General features: G+C 37.6%; 1 protein-coding gene and 1 long non-coding RNA gene across 2 annotated transcripts; both read left to right on the plus strand.

Annotated features, from left to right (window-relative positions):
- The first annotated feature begins 3,526 nt into the window (after positions 1-3,526).
- Positions 3,527-4,938, plus strand: LOC147847646 (uncharacterized). The gene is made up of 3 exons (XR_015532295.1): positions 3,527-3,643; positions 4,035-4,169; positions 4,757-4,938. It is a non-coding gene; the product is annotated as an uncharacterized LOC147847646 (long non-coding RNA).
- Positions 4,939-4,948: 10 nt separating this feature from the next.
- LOC147847647 (ARM repeat superfamily protein) lies at positions 4,949-15,002 on the plus strand (the record flags this gene model as incomplete). The annotated part of the gene is made up of 28 exons (XM_087338964.1): positions 4,949-5,105; positions 5,189-5,360; positions 5,437-5,552; positions 5,689-5,775; positions 5,858-5,974; positions 6,092-6,155; positions 6,237-6,379; positions 9,250-9,297; positions 9,380-9,448; positions 9,571-9,646; positions 11,002-11,132; positions 11,298-11,351; positions 12,058-12,127; positions 12,221-12,285; positions 12,410-12,471; positions 12,672-12,795; positions 12,928-12,985; positions 13,058-13,170; positions 13,259-13,336; positions 13,466-13,528; positions 13,617-13,712; positions 13,814-13,923; positions 13,991-14,180; positions 14,264-14,378; positions 14,446-14,558; positions 14,639-14,719; positions 14,798-14,863; positions 14,976-15,002. Coding segments are annotated over exons 1-28 (2,556 nt in total), but the record flags the coding sequence as incomplete, so codon positions are not given.
- Between the last annotated feature and the right edge of the window lie 4 nt (positions 15,003-15,006).

Below are 15,006 nucleotides of genomic sequence, written 5' to 3' on the forward strand. Positions count from 1 at the left end.
ATTAGGGAAACATGCCAATTTGTAGTCCAACTAATGAACCTATTGGTAAATAACATATAATAGTGCTCCCATTCTTCACATATTCTGTGGCATTCGTAAGGAATTTTCTTTTGAAGCAGATTGAATCGGTACATGTGGGGGAAAAATATTGGGAGGAAGGTAATGTGTCATCCTCGCATATGTTGAAGTTTTGGAAACAATTTTGGTCACTTAAGTGTATGAATAAGGTATTACATTTTTGATGGTTGATGATTCATTATGCCTCGCCAATAGGAGGTTTATTGAGGGGAACAGTGCCAGATAGATCATGTGTTATGTGTGGGTTTGCAGTTGAGACATTGCATCATGTTTTTTGGGAATGTGTTGCGGCCAAAAGTTTTTGGTTTCGAATTCTTAGGTTATTAGGTCGTAAGTTAGGTCAACCATTTTCACGTGGGGTGCAATATTTTGGGGAACGTTGGGTCAGCAAAAGGCTTTTTATCATTACCATAATTCTTCATTGACTTTACATGTAAAATGTTTTCAGGTGTATTCTATTTCAACCTCCATACTGGGAATCAAGTTCTTCTCGCGGTGTTATGTTAGGTAGATTGTTTCCTCTTTGGCCCTATGGGTTTTGTGGAAAGCGAGGTGTTCCAAACTATACAACGATGAACAAATTCATGTTGTGGATCAGGTTAAGACCTCTTGGGAATTATTGATACATACAGTAAAAGGTGAGTATGATAGTTATAAGGGTTATGGAAATAAAGCTAATCGGAAAAGAAGAAGAATTCGTAGAGTCTGGGCATCTATTCCTATTATGTTGGATGCAGGTGATGATGTTAAGTGGAATTACGTTCCACCTCGTTGGTTGTTTCCACCACCAACGCCGTTCATAGTCTAGACAACATGACTCAAGATGAAGGTGGTTGAGGCATAGGTGACTTACTCCGTTCGTGGAAGTAGATTGTTGGATTCAGGACTCGAGCAATGAATGGCAAGATAGTTGATGTGGAAAATGAAGAGGATTTATTGTTGCAAGGATGAGTGAGGATGTTGTTGAGGGTTGAAGTAGAATTTCATGAGGGGATGAGGACAATTCATTCATTTTGTTTGTTGTCTATACAGGAATTTGGTGAAAATGGCGAGAGGGTTGCATATTTTGAAGCAGATTTAGTTATTTTAACTTTTAGAACGATGAATGAAGACAGGGACGGAGGCAGATACAAATTTTCATGACGGTCTGAGGAGTGTGTATATATAGGAAAGTGCTGAAAATGGAGAGGATTTTGATGGAAAATGGCGAGATGGTTGATGTGGAAGTTTTATTGAAGTAGACTTATTTATTTTCAATTTTTAGAATGATGAGTGAAGATGGTGTCGGAGGCAGAAGCAAGGTTTCATGAGGGTTTGAGGAGAGTGGATTCATTCTAGTTTTTTTGTAGGTATAGGACTCAGGCGATGAATGGCAAGATGGTTGAAGTGAAAAATGAGGTTGATTTAATTTTGAAAGGATGAGTGAACATGGTGGTGGAGGCAGAAGTAAGCTCTCATGAGGGTTTGAGGAGAGTGGATTCATTCTAGTTTTTGTAGGTACAGGACTCGGGCGATGAATGGCAGGATGGTTGTAGTGGAAAATGAAGTTGATTTAATTTTGAAAGGACAAGTGGTGATGGTGGCGGGGGTAGAAGCAAGGTTTCATGAGGGTTTCAAGAGAGTGGATTCATCTGGTTTTTGTAGGTATAGGACTCGGGCGATGAATGACAAGATGTTTGTAATAGAAAATGCAATTGATTTAATTTTGAAAGGATGAGTGAGGATGTTGTAGAGAGTTGAAGCAAAATTTCACAAGTGGATGAGGACAACTTATTTGTTTTGCTTGTTGTCTATACAGGATTTTGATGCAAAATGGCGACATAGTTGATGTGGAAGTTTTTTGAAGCAGTCTTATTTACTTTCAGTTTTCAGAACGATGAATGAAGATGGTGGCGGAGGTAGAAGCAAGGTTTTATGAGGGTTTGAGGAGAGTGGATAAATTTTGTTTTGTGTATGTACAAGAAATTGCTGAAAATAGAGAGATACAAGACTCATGCGATGACTGCCAAAATGGATGTTGTGGAAAAGGAAGCTGATTTATTTTTGAAAGGATGAGTGAGGATGTTGTCAAGGGTTGAAGCAAAATGCCATGAGTGGATGAGGACAACTGATTCGTTTTCTTTGTTGTCTATACAGGAAATTCATGGAAAAAGGGGAGATGACTGATGTGGAAATATTTTGAAGCACATTTATTTATTTATAATTCATACAACGATGCACGAAGATGGTGGCGGAGGCAGAAGCAAATTTTCATGAGGGTTTGAGGAGATTGGATTGTATTAGAGAACCAATATTTTCATATGGTAGGTTCATCTAGATATGATGAACTCTTACATGTAGCAACGATCAAGGAATCATTGTGAAAGAAGACATATCACTTACATGTTGAATACGATGGAATTGGTGCTATGGGCTTTGACATGGCATCAACATTACTTGGTGATATGGACGTTAGTAGGGCAACAATATTACTTAGGGAGAAGTTCATCGATTGTGGAGTTCATGTTTACGAACCAAGTTTGGTAAGATGTGAGAAATTTGGAGGATTCATTCAAATTCTGGTGCAGAAGCTAAAAAGAAAATAACAAATCATGTATTGCAAGTGCAAAGACACTGAAAATGCAAGGAGATTTTGAAAGGACGTGAGATGCATGCTGAGATTGAAAGAAAGGGGCCATTTGGATGAAACATTATTCTTGGATGCCGAATATGAATAAGATTGGCGTGAATTTTTTTTATTTATCTTTATCTAGAAAGATTGGTTACGATCAATTAACATGGCTACACAATATTCATTGTAATGTTGGATTATCTTGTATCTTGCCTTTGGCCACTTTAATTTTAATACTAATGGAGGATAGTTAAAAAAAAAAAAAACATATAATAGTGCAATTTCATGATAAACAAAATTTAGTAATAAAAAGTTTGAACCCAAAAAAACATTGTCTTTGCATCTTCGTAGTTCTCATGTCCACATTATTAGTAGATCAATGTATTACTATTTTGAAATGCCCGACCGGGTAGCTAGATTCGCACCAATTGTTCGCATATCGTGTGACAATCAATAGAAGTTACAGGACTTATGGAGGATCATCTCTCTAAGAAACATGCCAGAATATGTGCATGTGCATGTGCATGTGCATGTGCATGTGCATCCAAATCCCTTTCATCTGTGTGTCTACTGTTCAACAAGAGTTTCTCTTCAATTACTTTCCTTCACGTTTCCTCCAATCAAACGAAACGTTTGCTTCACGTTTCTGTTAATTTTCCGGCGGCGTTTCTTAATTTTCCCGGCGGCCGGGAAAATGAAATAAAGAAACGGAGGAGATGAACGGGAAATGAAGAAGCCTTCGTCTTCTTCTTCTTCTTCTTCTTCTTCGTCTTCTTCTTCGTGGCGCCATTTTCTGTCATAAACCCTCCTCCTCCTCCTCCTCCTCCTCCTCCTCCTCCCTTCGCTGCAGAGGAAGACAGAAAGAGTAGAGAAAGTGTCGCCTGTCTCTTCGCCCCAGCCTTCCCTTCTCCTTTGCAGACAAGGAAGGAGTTACTTCTCCTCCCAAAACAAAACGTAAGAGCTCCTCCATCCACACACACTCTTCGTGCTTTGCATCGCATTGCCTTTTTATGTTCCCTTCTCCTTTTTCCCTGCGCATTCCTGTCATGTACGAAATGTAGGGTTTCTCGTCTTCCTGAATTGGAGGGATGTGAAGAATATGGCATCTGAACTACCTCAACTCGTCTGAAAGTTTGTTATTCATATTATACTGTTTAGATTCCATTTTTTTTCTGACTAATGGAAAGAGGCCAAACTACACTCTTTCAGCTGTCTCCATTTTTTTGAAGAATGATCTATTTATTCACGACGTATACCTCATCTTCCTTCAATAGAAGAAGGAGAAGTATGGCTTCTTAGTTGTTTCATTTTCTTCTGAAAATTTTCCTCATCTGTATATATACAGTGTAGATTTCTTCATTATTCTGAATGGAAGGAGGACAAGTATGGCTGCTTAACTGTCTCAATTCTACATTGGATGTTGATCCGGGAATAAGGAAAGCAGCAGAAGATGCGTTGAATACAGCATCTAGTCAACCAGGTACTTTCGTTCTTCTATCAAAATATGTCTAGGAAGAGAATTCTAGTCTTTGAACCGAAATTTACTCTCTGAAACGAAATCCAGCCTTCAAAAAGCATTCTTAACTTGCCTATACATGGAAGAGGAGCAGTAGTCTTTTGCATGAATCCAACACTTAAGCATAGACTTGCATGTCTTTTTAATGGCTTGACATATTTTAAAGGACTTCATGATTAAATTAAAGGAAGCTTGAAAGACCAATATTATTTATTTATTTGGGAATATGCAATGCTGGAAAGATTTAAGCTGTTACAAACTTTCCAAAAAGAAGTATATATGGAAATTTTGGAGACAATGTTGTTCTTCAGGAATGAAATACTCTATTCAGCCTCATTATTTAAAGATTTTAAATAATACTTTTTTTTTATCCTTTTTATATTTATCAGAAAGAAGCTTTAGAGAGCTTGTTGGTCAATATAATTTTTATGTGCAATGAAAATTCTAGAAAACGTTTTGGAGGTTAAGTAATGGTAATTGTGTCTCGTAATTGGCCACTTCCGCTCACATTGCAGTTTTAATTGTTTCCTCTTTTTGTTGGTTGGATGAAGGTTATGGAGTTGCCCTTGCTAATGTAGTGTTGGACAAGTCTTTACCACTGGGCCTTCGACAGATATCCTTTTAAATATGATATAAAAATTTCCTAAAAGTTGCTGATCCGTGCAATTCATTTGATTCAACCTCTCATCACAAAGTACACGTGGAAAAATGCAGGTCATGTTGAATGGCTAGAACTGAATCTTTTGAGCCATGGTTAAGAACGTGTATATCTTTGCTGGAGTAGGTTTGTTTCCTTGATAAATTTTTTACCTAGCAGCAGTCATTTTAAAGCAATATGTAAAGAAGCATTGGATGGATGAAGACAAGGATAAGCCTTCCATTGTTTCATCTGAAGATAAGGTATTGATGAATCTTTTAGGATGATACATGTGCTAAGACATGCAACTCGTAGGCACTGTGATTTGCTGCTTGTGGGTGTGCAGGTTGCCATTCGGAGCCTTCTCTTACAAGTTCTTGATGATTCTCATGGAAAAATCAGAACTGCTGTAGGTATGGCTATTGCATCGATTGCAAGCTGTGATTGGCCAGAGGACTGGCCAGATCTTATGGACTTTCTACTGCGTTACATAAATGATCAGAATGACATAAATAAGGGTAATGATTTTTTGTATTGAAGCTGTATTTTTTAACCTTCACAACAAAGTTTGATTATTATTTACACTTTATTCAGTTAATGGAGCTCTGAAGTGCCTTGCACTTTTTTCTGGAGATCTTGATGATATGCACATACCACAACTTGTGCCCATTCTTTTTCCATCATTATATACCATTGTTTCTTCACCCCATGTAAGTAGATGTGTTCAATGAATAGATCCAAACAAAGTATTTGGCAATACACCACCTACTCCAGTTCATGCAAAGGTACAGAGCAGGATGCCATACATGCTCATTTTTTTTATGTTTTATGTGCTTGATTCTATAGAATTATGGCCCATGTATGCGACGGAGGGCATTCATCATATTCCATGGTTGTGTATCTACTCTTGGCATAATGACTGGCATCTATCAGGTAGAGGAACAACTTCTTTTTTGTTAGCACCTATTGTTGATGGTATTTCCTGAAGCATCCCTCATGGATGGATTGGGTATAGACTGAGACAAGAGCTCTAGTATCCCCAATGTTGAAGGCTTGGATGCATCAATTCGCAATTGTTTTATCATCACCAGTTCCTAAAGAAAATCCTGATGACTGGGGTCTCAGAATGGAGGTACTGAAATCATAAATTACATCAACATGCATTATTTTTCTATAAGGATATGCCTAACTTGTCAATGGGTGTGTTTGACACACCTAAGAAGGATCTAATATATGTTTCCAATTGTAGGCCCTGAAAGCACTGATGCAACTGGTTCTCAATTTTCCAAAACTAGTTTATGCAGAGTTTTCTGGTTAGTGCTTGATTTTTCTTGCAAGCAAGCTCACATATTGTGAACTTTTCTGATGCAATAACACTTCACTTGTTAATGCAGTCATCCTCTCTCCATTGTGGCAAACATTTGTTTCTTCGCTTGAGGTGTATGAATCTGCATGTGTACATGGACTAGAAGATTCATTTTCAGAAGTCGCAGATTCTGATGGTAACGAACAAAGTTTGGAATCTTTCTGTGTACAGGTGATGCTGAATTTTATCTTTCATAAGCTAAAATTATTTTTAGATTCTCAATTTTATCATAAGTAGTGATGCTAAAGTTGAATTATGAAGCACATAATAATATAGAGTCCATATCTGTGGTCCAAGGCTATAAAGAACCACTATCTATGTGGAGCTGTATTGAGGTACTGCATCCTTTTGGGCCATCTTTGAGGAGCTTACTTAAGTTCACAGAGGTTTGCTCCAGTCATAGTGCTTGTTTCTCAAAGTTATAACCATTGACCACTTTAAATAAGTGAGAATATGTGAGCCCCCCAACTACTTGATTATCCTCATGTACCTAATCCATTTGACTATCTTGATCGCTAGAAAGAAAGATATATTAACGTCTTCTAAGGCCAAAATTCGCCCATGAGACAATTGGTGTACAACAAAAAAACATGGTATTTACCCGACATCAAAAATAAAAATAAAAATAAGAATAGAACTTAAGCTTAAAGAGTTCTAGTATTGTACAAAACATGTTATGATGTAACATATTTGATAAAGGAAATGACTTTGTACTAGGCCTAGTTTCATTTCCATCCAAGCCTCTCGAAAAGAAGTGGGATGCCAAAGGGTTTTGGTGTGGGTGTGACCCATGGTCCCGGTGTAGAAGGTACCCCAATCATGGCTTCTAGGCAGTGTAGCTCACGTTCCTGTATTTTCTTAATTGCTTCTACACCATGTCGAGTTACTTTGAAACTCGACATCCGAGGGCATTTGGTTTGTCTTTGGTTTTTTGCTTCATCAAGGAAAATGCCAAATGGTGCAGGTGTGTCCACATTTGTCGTCTCCCCCTGTCCGTGAAAAACTTCATTTGTTACATGTTGGTGAATCTTACAAATGTTATTGTCAACATTTTGTAGTTTATTCTCTCTATGTTGTTTTAGCTCGAAGATATATTTGCCTAATTTCTTTATATCTAGAGTATCTATCTAATAGTTTGGGGAGCGTGGGAGAGGGACTGAGTATGTCTCGGTATTTTGCCCTTATCTCGGCGTAAGTTGGACACTTGCATGTAAAGTGGTACTCATCCTCTATCTCTATGTGACATAATCTATATATCCTTTCCTCTCTAGGGACTCCATTAGTATGACCATTCTCAATCTCAAGTTGGTGAGAGGATATTCTAAGTTGTCCAATGGCAACCCTTAGTGCATTTGGTAAGAATGCATCTAGATATTTTGGTTGTGTAATAAAACCTAACTTGGAGAAGTGCATGAAGTGTTCCTTATAGTACAACATTTTAGATGGGAGTGGCTCTAGTGGGGTGATCCATTTATCCGGAGGGTAAATTTGCCATATTTCTTGGCATATTACATTATTACAGTTCTCATGAGAGATTAAAGAGTTATCAATCGCGTGGTTGTACCTAAGGGGAGGTAGGTTATTAATGTCTACACCATTTGCAAGAAGCCAACTCACCATCATGCCATACCATGAGCTAGTATAGCCGGACTCATATAGTGATTGAGATGCCTTAAAAGTGTGATGAGATATCCTATCATGTGGTTGGCTATGTATCCTATAAATAAAGACTATAAGTTGAAAGAGTGCTTCTATTAACATCGGGGGTAAAGTGAACTCAGCTCTAATAATGTCATGTGGTATTGTTGATTTGCTTCGGAGTTGGTGTGATAGCATCATCACCAATGGTCTCTCCAATTGTGTCCACATGAAAGATGGTAGCCTTGGAGCCCAAACCACTGATGCATACATGAGGAAGGGGGTCACTAATGAGTCGAAGAGCCACCACTTAGTTTCTCTTTAAAGTATGCCCGGTGGCATTGTCTCTCCAAGAGTGAGAGGGATGCATGTCCTCTCATAAGTCTATCCTTCGCTGCTTGTGTCATCGAAAACTTATCTGAGCGGGCACTGAAAGTGACACCGAGATATACATATGATCCAACTACCCCAATTGGGCTATGGGAGATGGTTAGGTGACACTTAGTTCTATCTTGAGCCGATGTGTGGAAGATAAGGACTTTAAATTTGCCTTGGTTCACTACCAATCCTCGTTGTTTGCAAAAGTCATCTAAGGCATTAAGGTGCCTGTGTAGGTCATGTTCGGACTCAGAGAGCAAAACTATGTCGTCTGCATAGAGCAAGATACGAACTTGCGTACCCCCAAGGACTACTCCGTTGCCTCCCTTGCGAGCAATAAAATCCGTGATCTCATCAATGTAGATCCCAAAAAGAGTCGGTGATAGGGCGCAGCCTTGCTTTACACAAATAGTGCTAGTGAAGTAATCGGATAGGCCACCTGGGCATTGTATGCACCCTGAGTCTTGCTCATATAGTGCGTAGATGGCCCAAATCATGTCATATGGTATCTTCAAGCTTTTAAGCCTATCAAACAACTGCTCTCTAGGGACTTTGTCAAAGACTTTATAGAAGTCCACAAAACAACAGTATAATTTCTTCTTGCGAGCCTTTGTCTGGTCAATTAAGCATCTTTCAGTTTAAATATGACCTCTTCCTGCTTTTTTGAGTGGTTATAAAGATGCGCGGTGACATCAAATCAAATGTCATTTGGATCACAGTTCTCATTAGTTGTCATGCTAATACGTGTTGTTTTGAACTGTTGTTTCTATGGAAGACAATGCCATAAATCACTTCATGCTTAATGAATTGCATCAATTTGGATGTCTTAAATTTAGGCAGCATGAGTATTTCATTTATTGGATGAGATATGCGCATACTTGTGATTTTAGAGATTCAAAATCATTTGTTTGCAACATATACATGAGGTCATGTCTCTGGCTTCTTGACTTTGAAATGAAATGCTATACTTTCTTGATGATTAAGTGCTATTTTTTCTGTTAGTAACTTCTTGGATCTCTCAACAGGTCCTTGAGTTACTGCTGACAATATCTGGTCAGCCTCGATATAGCAAGGTATTCCTTTGGTTTTCTATGTTCCAATAATACTTTGGATGCATAAAATATTTATTGAGTGATCACATATTGGATTTTCCAGATAATTGAACACCATTTAGGAGATCTGGCTTACCACTCAATAGGCTACATGCAGATGACAAATGAGCAGGTACAATATATATTATTTAACTGAGAGGCTCTATCAAATCCAATACAAAGCATACATACCAAATGAAATTAACTTCAATCCATTTTTATTATTATCCTAAAGTATTTGTTTTTATCACTTAGGTTGAAACATGGTCCTCAGATCCAAACGAGTTTGTTGCTGATGAGGAGGATGTAATATGCAGTTGCCGAGTGTCTGGTAAAGTTATATCTCCTGTAATTACCTGGATGAGTTCTCTTATTTCATCTTGACATCTTCAAAGCTTCAAAGGTCTACATGGCTCTGAATCATAGTTACCAGAAGTTTTATATTTTGTAGTCTTTTGTGTTGCATTTTTGAAAGATTAAGAAATTCCTCACATGTGCACAGGCACATGCTTGTACACTCCTACATTAAAGACTCCAGTCTTAGCAATACCCCAACTAGCTGGGCTTTATTAATTTTATAATAATATAATACAAAGTTTTCTTGAAGCATTTTAGCTTCTCAATCTCACGATATATTCGTAACAAAAGAAACAAATCAGATCATGTTTTTTGAAACTGACATGTTGCTAGATGTACTATAATGTGGCAGAAGAATTCTATTTTAGTCCCAATAAGATTTGTCAAATTCTTGAGCATTGCCTTTTACCTGATAAATAATCATTGTGGCAAAGTTATCTGCCACTAGTTATACAAGTTTACACAAACTTCTGTAAACTCTCAAAAATCAAGTCAGCCATCTATATTGAGGCAAGGACCTTGCTACTCACACACACACACACACACACACATATATATATATATATATATATATATATATATAGAAAGATAGATAGATAGATTTATATGTACACACATACCATACACAACTTGCTAACCCCTGCAGGTAATCTATGAAACTTCAACTGTTTTTTAATCCTTTGACAATGAAACAAGAACTGTATTTCGGCTAAACAAAGCAATTTATTGTTAGTAGTAGTGACTATTTAACATTTTCGATTTTAAGACGAAGCATGTTCTTTTCGATATATCTAGGTTAGAAATCCATTGAGTAATATATTCCTCCAACTGTCTGCGATATTTAGATTTTGAGACTCAAAACAATAAGATATTCATGTCCTCTCCATTATATCAGTGCATCATGGCCAATGGTCATCAGGTCCTTGGGCTATCAACACAAGAAAAAAAAAGGATTTGCAGTGCATCACATGCTTAGAAATGAGAGTTTGTAGCACAGGGAGATCAAATTTAGGAAGCATGTAATTATTCCTTGTGTGAACCTAATCAAATAATTTATGTCATTGAATGCAAATATTGTGATTTTGCCAGCATTTTTGGGAAGCCCATTCTCTAATTTTCATGGTATAAAAGTTGAACGTACATTTTCTGTGGTTTTGGATCACTTTTTTGACGATCAATTGATATTTAATGAATTATAAATCCTTGTCGTATGAAACTTTGAGCCACTCAGTTTGCTTTGTTTAATAAAATATGGATGTAATGCTCTGTTTTTTGAAGTTAACATTTGTTGGCTCTTCAAAATTGTATAATGGTGATGTTGTCATGAAGGAATCTTACTCATAGAGGAGCTGGTGACAACTCATGGGATGGATGCCATCAAGCCTATTGTGCAATCTATTGAAAAACGGATTTCTGATGCTACACATTGTAGAGCTATGGGAAAAGGAGATTGGTGGAAGGTATGTGTTGTTCAAGCTCATATAATTCTTGTAAAGATATATTTGTTACTCATTTTCATTACCATTTGCCCTGCTTCTATTACAATCTCATCATCTTCCTTTGGCTAGACTGTAGTTTTGTGCTGTGAATCAATCTTTGAAATACTTGTGTCCATTTATCTACAGGTTCGTGAAGCTGCAATCCTGGCTGTTGGTACGATATCAGAATCCATAATCGAGGTTGGTAATGGTTTATTGTTATCCAAAATGCAGATGGAACTTAGGATAGAGATTGTTACATGAGCTATACTTTTAACTGCTTCATCTAGATGCTCACGCAGTTTCCGTTTTCTTTGATCGGCAATTCAGCTGACATGCTTAATATCTCTTTATTTATACACGTATGTTTTTAAAGCTTGGTGATGAACCATTCAGTTGACAATTATATGCAAGGGAGATTGAACCAAGGGGAATCGAAGCTCAGTCACTAGAACTTTTATTTATTAGTAGATTGTGGAATAGTGGATGTCATGCCTCATGCCTTGTGAATATCAGTCATTTAAAGGTAGAATGTCACAGATTTCAGAGGCATTGGGTCCTGTTGAGTGCAATCCCATGCCTCACCTGCTCTAAAAAAAGGAAACGTTAATGCTTTAATATACACTATGCGTAGTAACGAGGACAATTGACTCATTATATATGTGGCATAGATGTAAAGAGCTCGCTGAAAGACTTGAAAATTGAATATGATCCTACTTTCTGAGTGGGGTATGAACCTCCAACTTACAGATGGTTGCTAAAATGTGAGGCCTGATTGCATTGTTTTCTTTGGATATGTGCTGTCCATCAAATTGTAAACATTTCTGTTTGAAAGAAGTTGTATATATTAGAATCCTGAAGGAGTCCTAGCTGTTGACTCTGCTTCTTTGAAATGATATCCCCACAGGCCAGCTGCTCATCTGTATTCAATGTAGAGGGTTTTTTGGACAACATTCTGGTAGAAGACCTCAATCCAGGTGCAAGAGCTTTCGGATAACTTGGGATCAGAATCTAGAGAGTTCTATAAAATCCTTAACAGGCTGCTTGTTATGCATTGAATGTGTTTGCAGCTGTGATGGAACATCCATTTTTGTATGGGCGTGCTTTATGGGCAGCTTCAAAGTTTTCTTCTCTTGTGAGTTACTTTCCATTGGATAATTTAAAATATGGTTTTCCATTGCTATTAAATCCTGTCTTCAAAATCGTTATCCTTATTTTAATGTTTATAATCCCGTGTTCATGAATTTTAAATATAATAGATTAATCCAAAGAGGTGTGAGAAGTTCCTGAATGCAGCTATAGGAGGTTTGGGGCCTAGCATGTAAGATCTGAACTCATTGTAATTTCTTAATTGTAATGGAGCTTTGAAACAAGGAATGGTCTATCTAATTACAACCACAATGAATCAAATTTAGAAGTTCAAACTGTCTTACAGGGGTCAAGCTCTCAATATAGGAAGTTCTTAGCTGTTTGTTGCATCATATTTTTCATCTAAATCTTGATGATTGCTCTTGAATGCAGCCCTGGACCGATAAAAATCAGTGCATGCCGTGCACTTCTGGAATTGCTTCCAATGTCAAAAGTCCAAGTCCCAAGAGAACACATGGAAACTGTTTTAATTGCACTCTGCAGTTTTATGCAAGAGGTACATGATGTTATTGTAGCTGCGACCTTTGTAGAAGAGGTATGCTGTTATTGATAAAGGTGCAACTTTGGTGCAAAAGGAGTAAATATTTCTCTGCCATATATATTTGGATATCTATTGCTACTTACCTAGGCATCAGATGAGACGTTGCACCTTGCATTGGAAACTTTGCAAGCAGCAATTAAAGCAGGTATATGTAGCATTGAATGATGATTGGAAATTTATATATCATGATTTTCACAGCATTAGTATGGCTCTTCAGATGCACAAACATCATGGATGATGGAGTCAAGGCTTTCTCCCCTTGTTTTGAATATATGGAGGCAATACATTTCTGATCCATTTGTTAGCATGGATGCGGTTGAGGTTCTAGAGGTAAAACACTCACATGTCATTACACTTATGGTTGTCCCGTCTAATATCTCTTATGTTGCACAGTTATCTTGACAACTATTTATTGCAGGCATTGAAAGAGACACCAGGATGTGTAGAACCTTTGGTATCAAGAGTGCTTCCATTTGTCGGCCCAGTCCTGGCTAATGTGAGTGTAATTATGCATTGGCAAGGCGGTGTCATTTTCTACATCAAGTGCAGGCCTAACCATTCATTGGTTTTCTGCATATTTTTAAGTTGATTATACATAAATCTGAATTTGCTCTTAAGTTAACAGCCTGCAGATCAAGCACCTGGTTTGGTGGCGGGGGCACTTGATCTTTTGATAATCCTTTTGAAGGTATCAATTGATTGGTGCTGATTTTCTTTTACTAGCAGGAGATTGATCAGCCTCCCTGGCTTATTTTGCTCAATTAATTGTCTTACAGAAATCAAATATGGAAATTGTACGAGCCATTTATAATGTAGCCTTCTATCCACTAATTGGTCTCATTCTTCAGAGTGATGATCATAGTGAACTGCAAGTAAGATCTCAAGATAAATAACATTTCTATTGGGTTCTAGACAAGATTAATTTGTGAATTAGTTCTTAGAAAAGGTTTTGCAATTTTTTCCTTTCACTCAGAATGGTACAGAGTTTCTTGCAGTTTTTGTGCAAGAGGGTGGAGAATCCCTTCTAAATTGGAGTGGGGATTCTAATAGTACTATGAGGATGCTGCTAGATGCTGCTGCAAGGTAGTAATACAGTTGATAACCATCATTAAATATTGATTGACAGTGACAAAATATGTATATATTGCAGGCTTTTGAATCCAGATCTAGATAGTTCATCATCCCTATTTGTTGAACGGCTCATCACACAGTTAATTCATCAATATCCAGCACATATGGCCCCTCATCTCAAGGATTTGGTAGCTGCACTCGTAAGACGCATGGAGACTTCTGAAATAATGGGTCTAAAAAATTCTCTGATTCTCATATTTGCCAGGCTGGTATGAGAACTGCGGATTCTGTTATCCTGAGATTGGAGTTCATTAATGTACAGTGATCTGAATAAGTTGAAATGATTTTGTAGATACACATGAGTGTACCAGATGTGAGCCAGCTCATCAACTTACTTATCTCCACACCTGCAAGGGATTATCCTAACTCCCTGGTCTATGTGATGTCCGAATGGACCAAGCAACAAGGTTAGTAAACATCACAATCCTCCACTTGAAATGTATGGGCACATTATTTATGTGATCTTTTGTTCAGGGGAAATGCAGGGTGCCTATCAGATTAAAGTTACCACTACTGCTCTTGCTTTAATTTTAGCAGCAAAGCATTCAGAACTTTCCCAGATTTATGTGCAGGGTCAACTAATACAAGTTAAGGAGGCTGCATAATCTGTCAAATTATTCCAACTGCTTTCTTATTGCTGAGTTCTGAGAGAAATATCTATTTTCAGCCAACAGTTGGTGGGATTGTCACACGATCACGGGCTAAAGGGATGACTGAACAATGGACGTCTGTGCCTCTTCCTGTTAAGGTTAGCTTTTTATGAATAGCAGTAACCCAGAGATGTTCGTCTGTGGAAAAAACTGAAGTAGTGTGCCTTATCATGCAGATTTTATCTCTATTAATACATGTCTTAGCAGAAATGCAAGAACAAGCATCTGCAGGCGTGAATGAGGTGGTGTCTATGGATCTCCTGTAATATTTGGAAACTAAATTTGGTCGTAATTTTAATAAGCAACAGATGTTAGTGTAATATTAGCTTTTTTTAATCTTTCATCACACCTCAGGATGATGATTGGGAGGAGATTGATGAAGATG

Source organism: Azolla caroliniana, unplaced genomic scaffold (genome assembly GCF_043228905.1).
Source record: "Azolla caroliniana isolate FFs.n. ecotype wild unplaced genomic scaffold, voAzoCaro1.0.p SCAF_784, whole genome shotgun sequence".
NCBI classification, from domain to species: domain Eukaryota; kingdom Viridiplantae; phylum Streptophyta; class Polypodiopsida; order Salviniales; family Salviniaceae; genus Azolla; species Azolla caroliniana.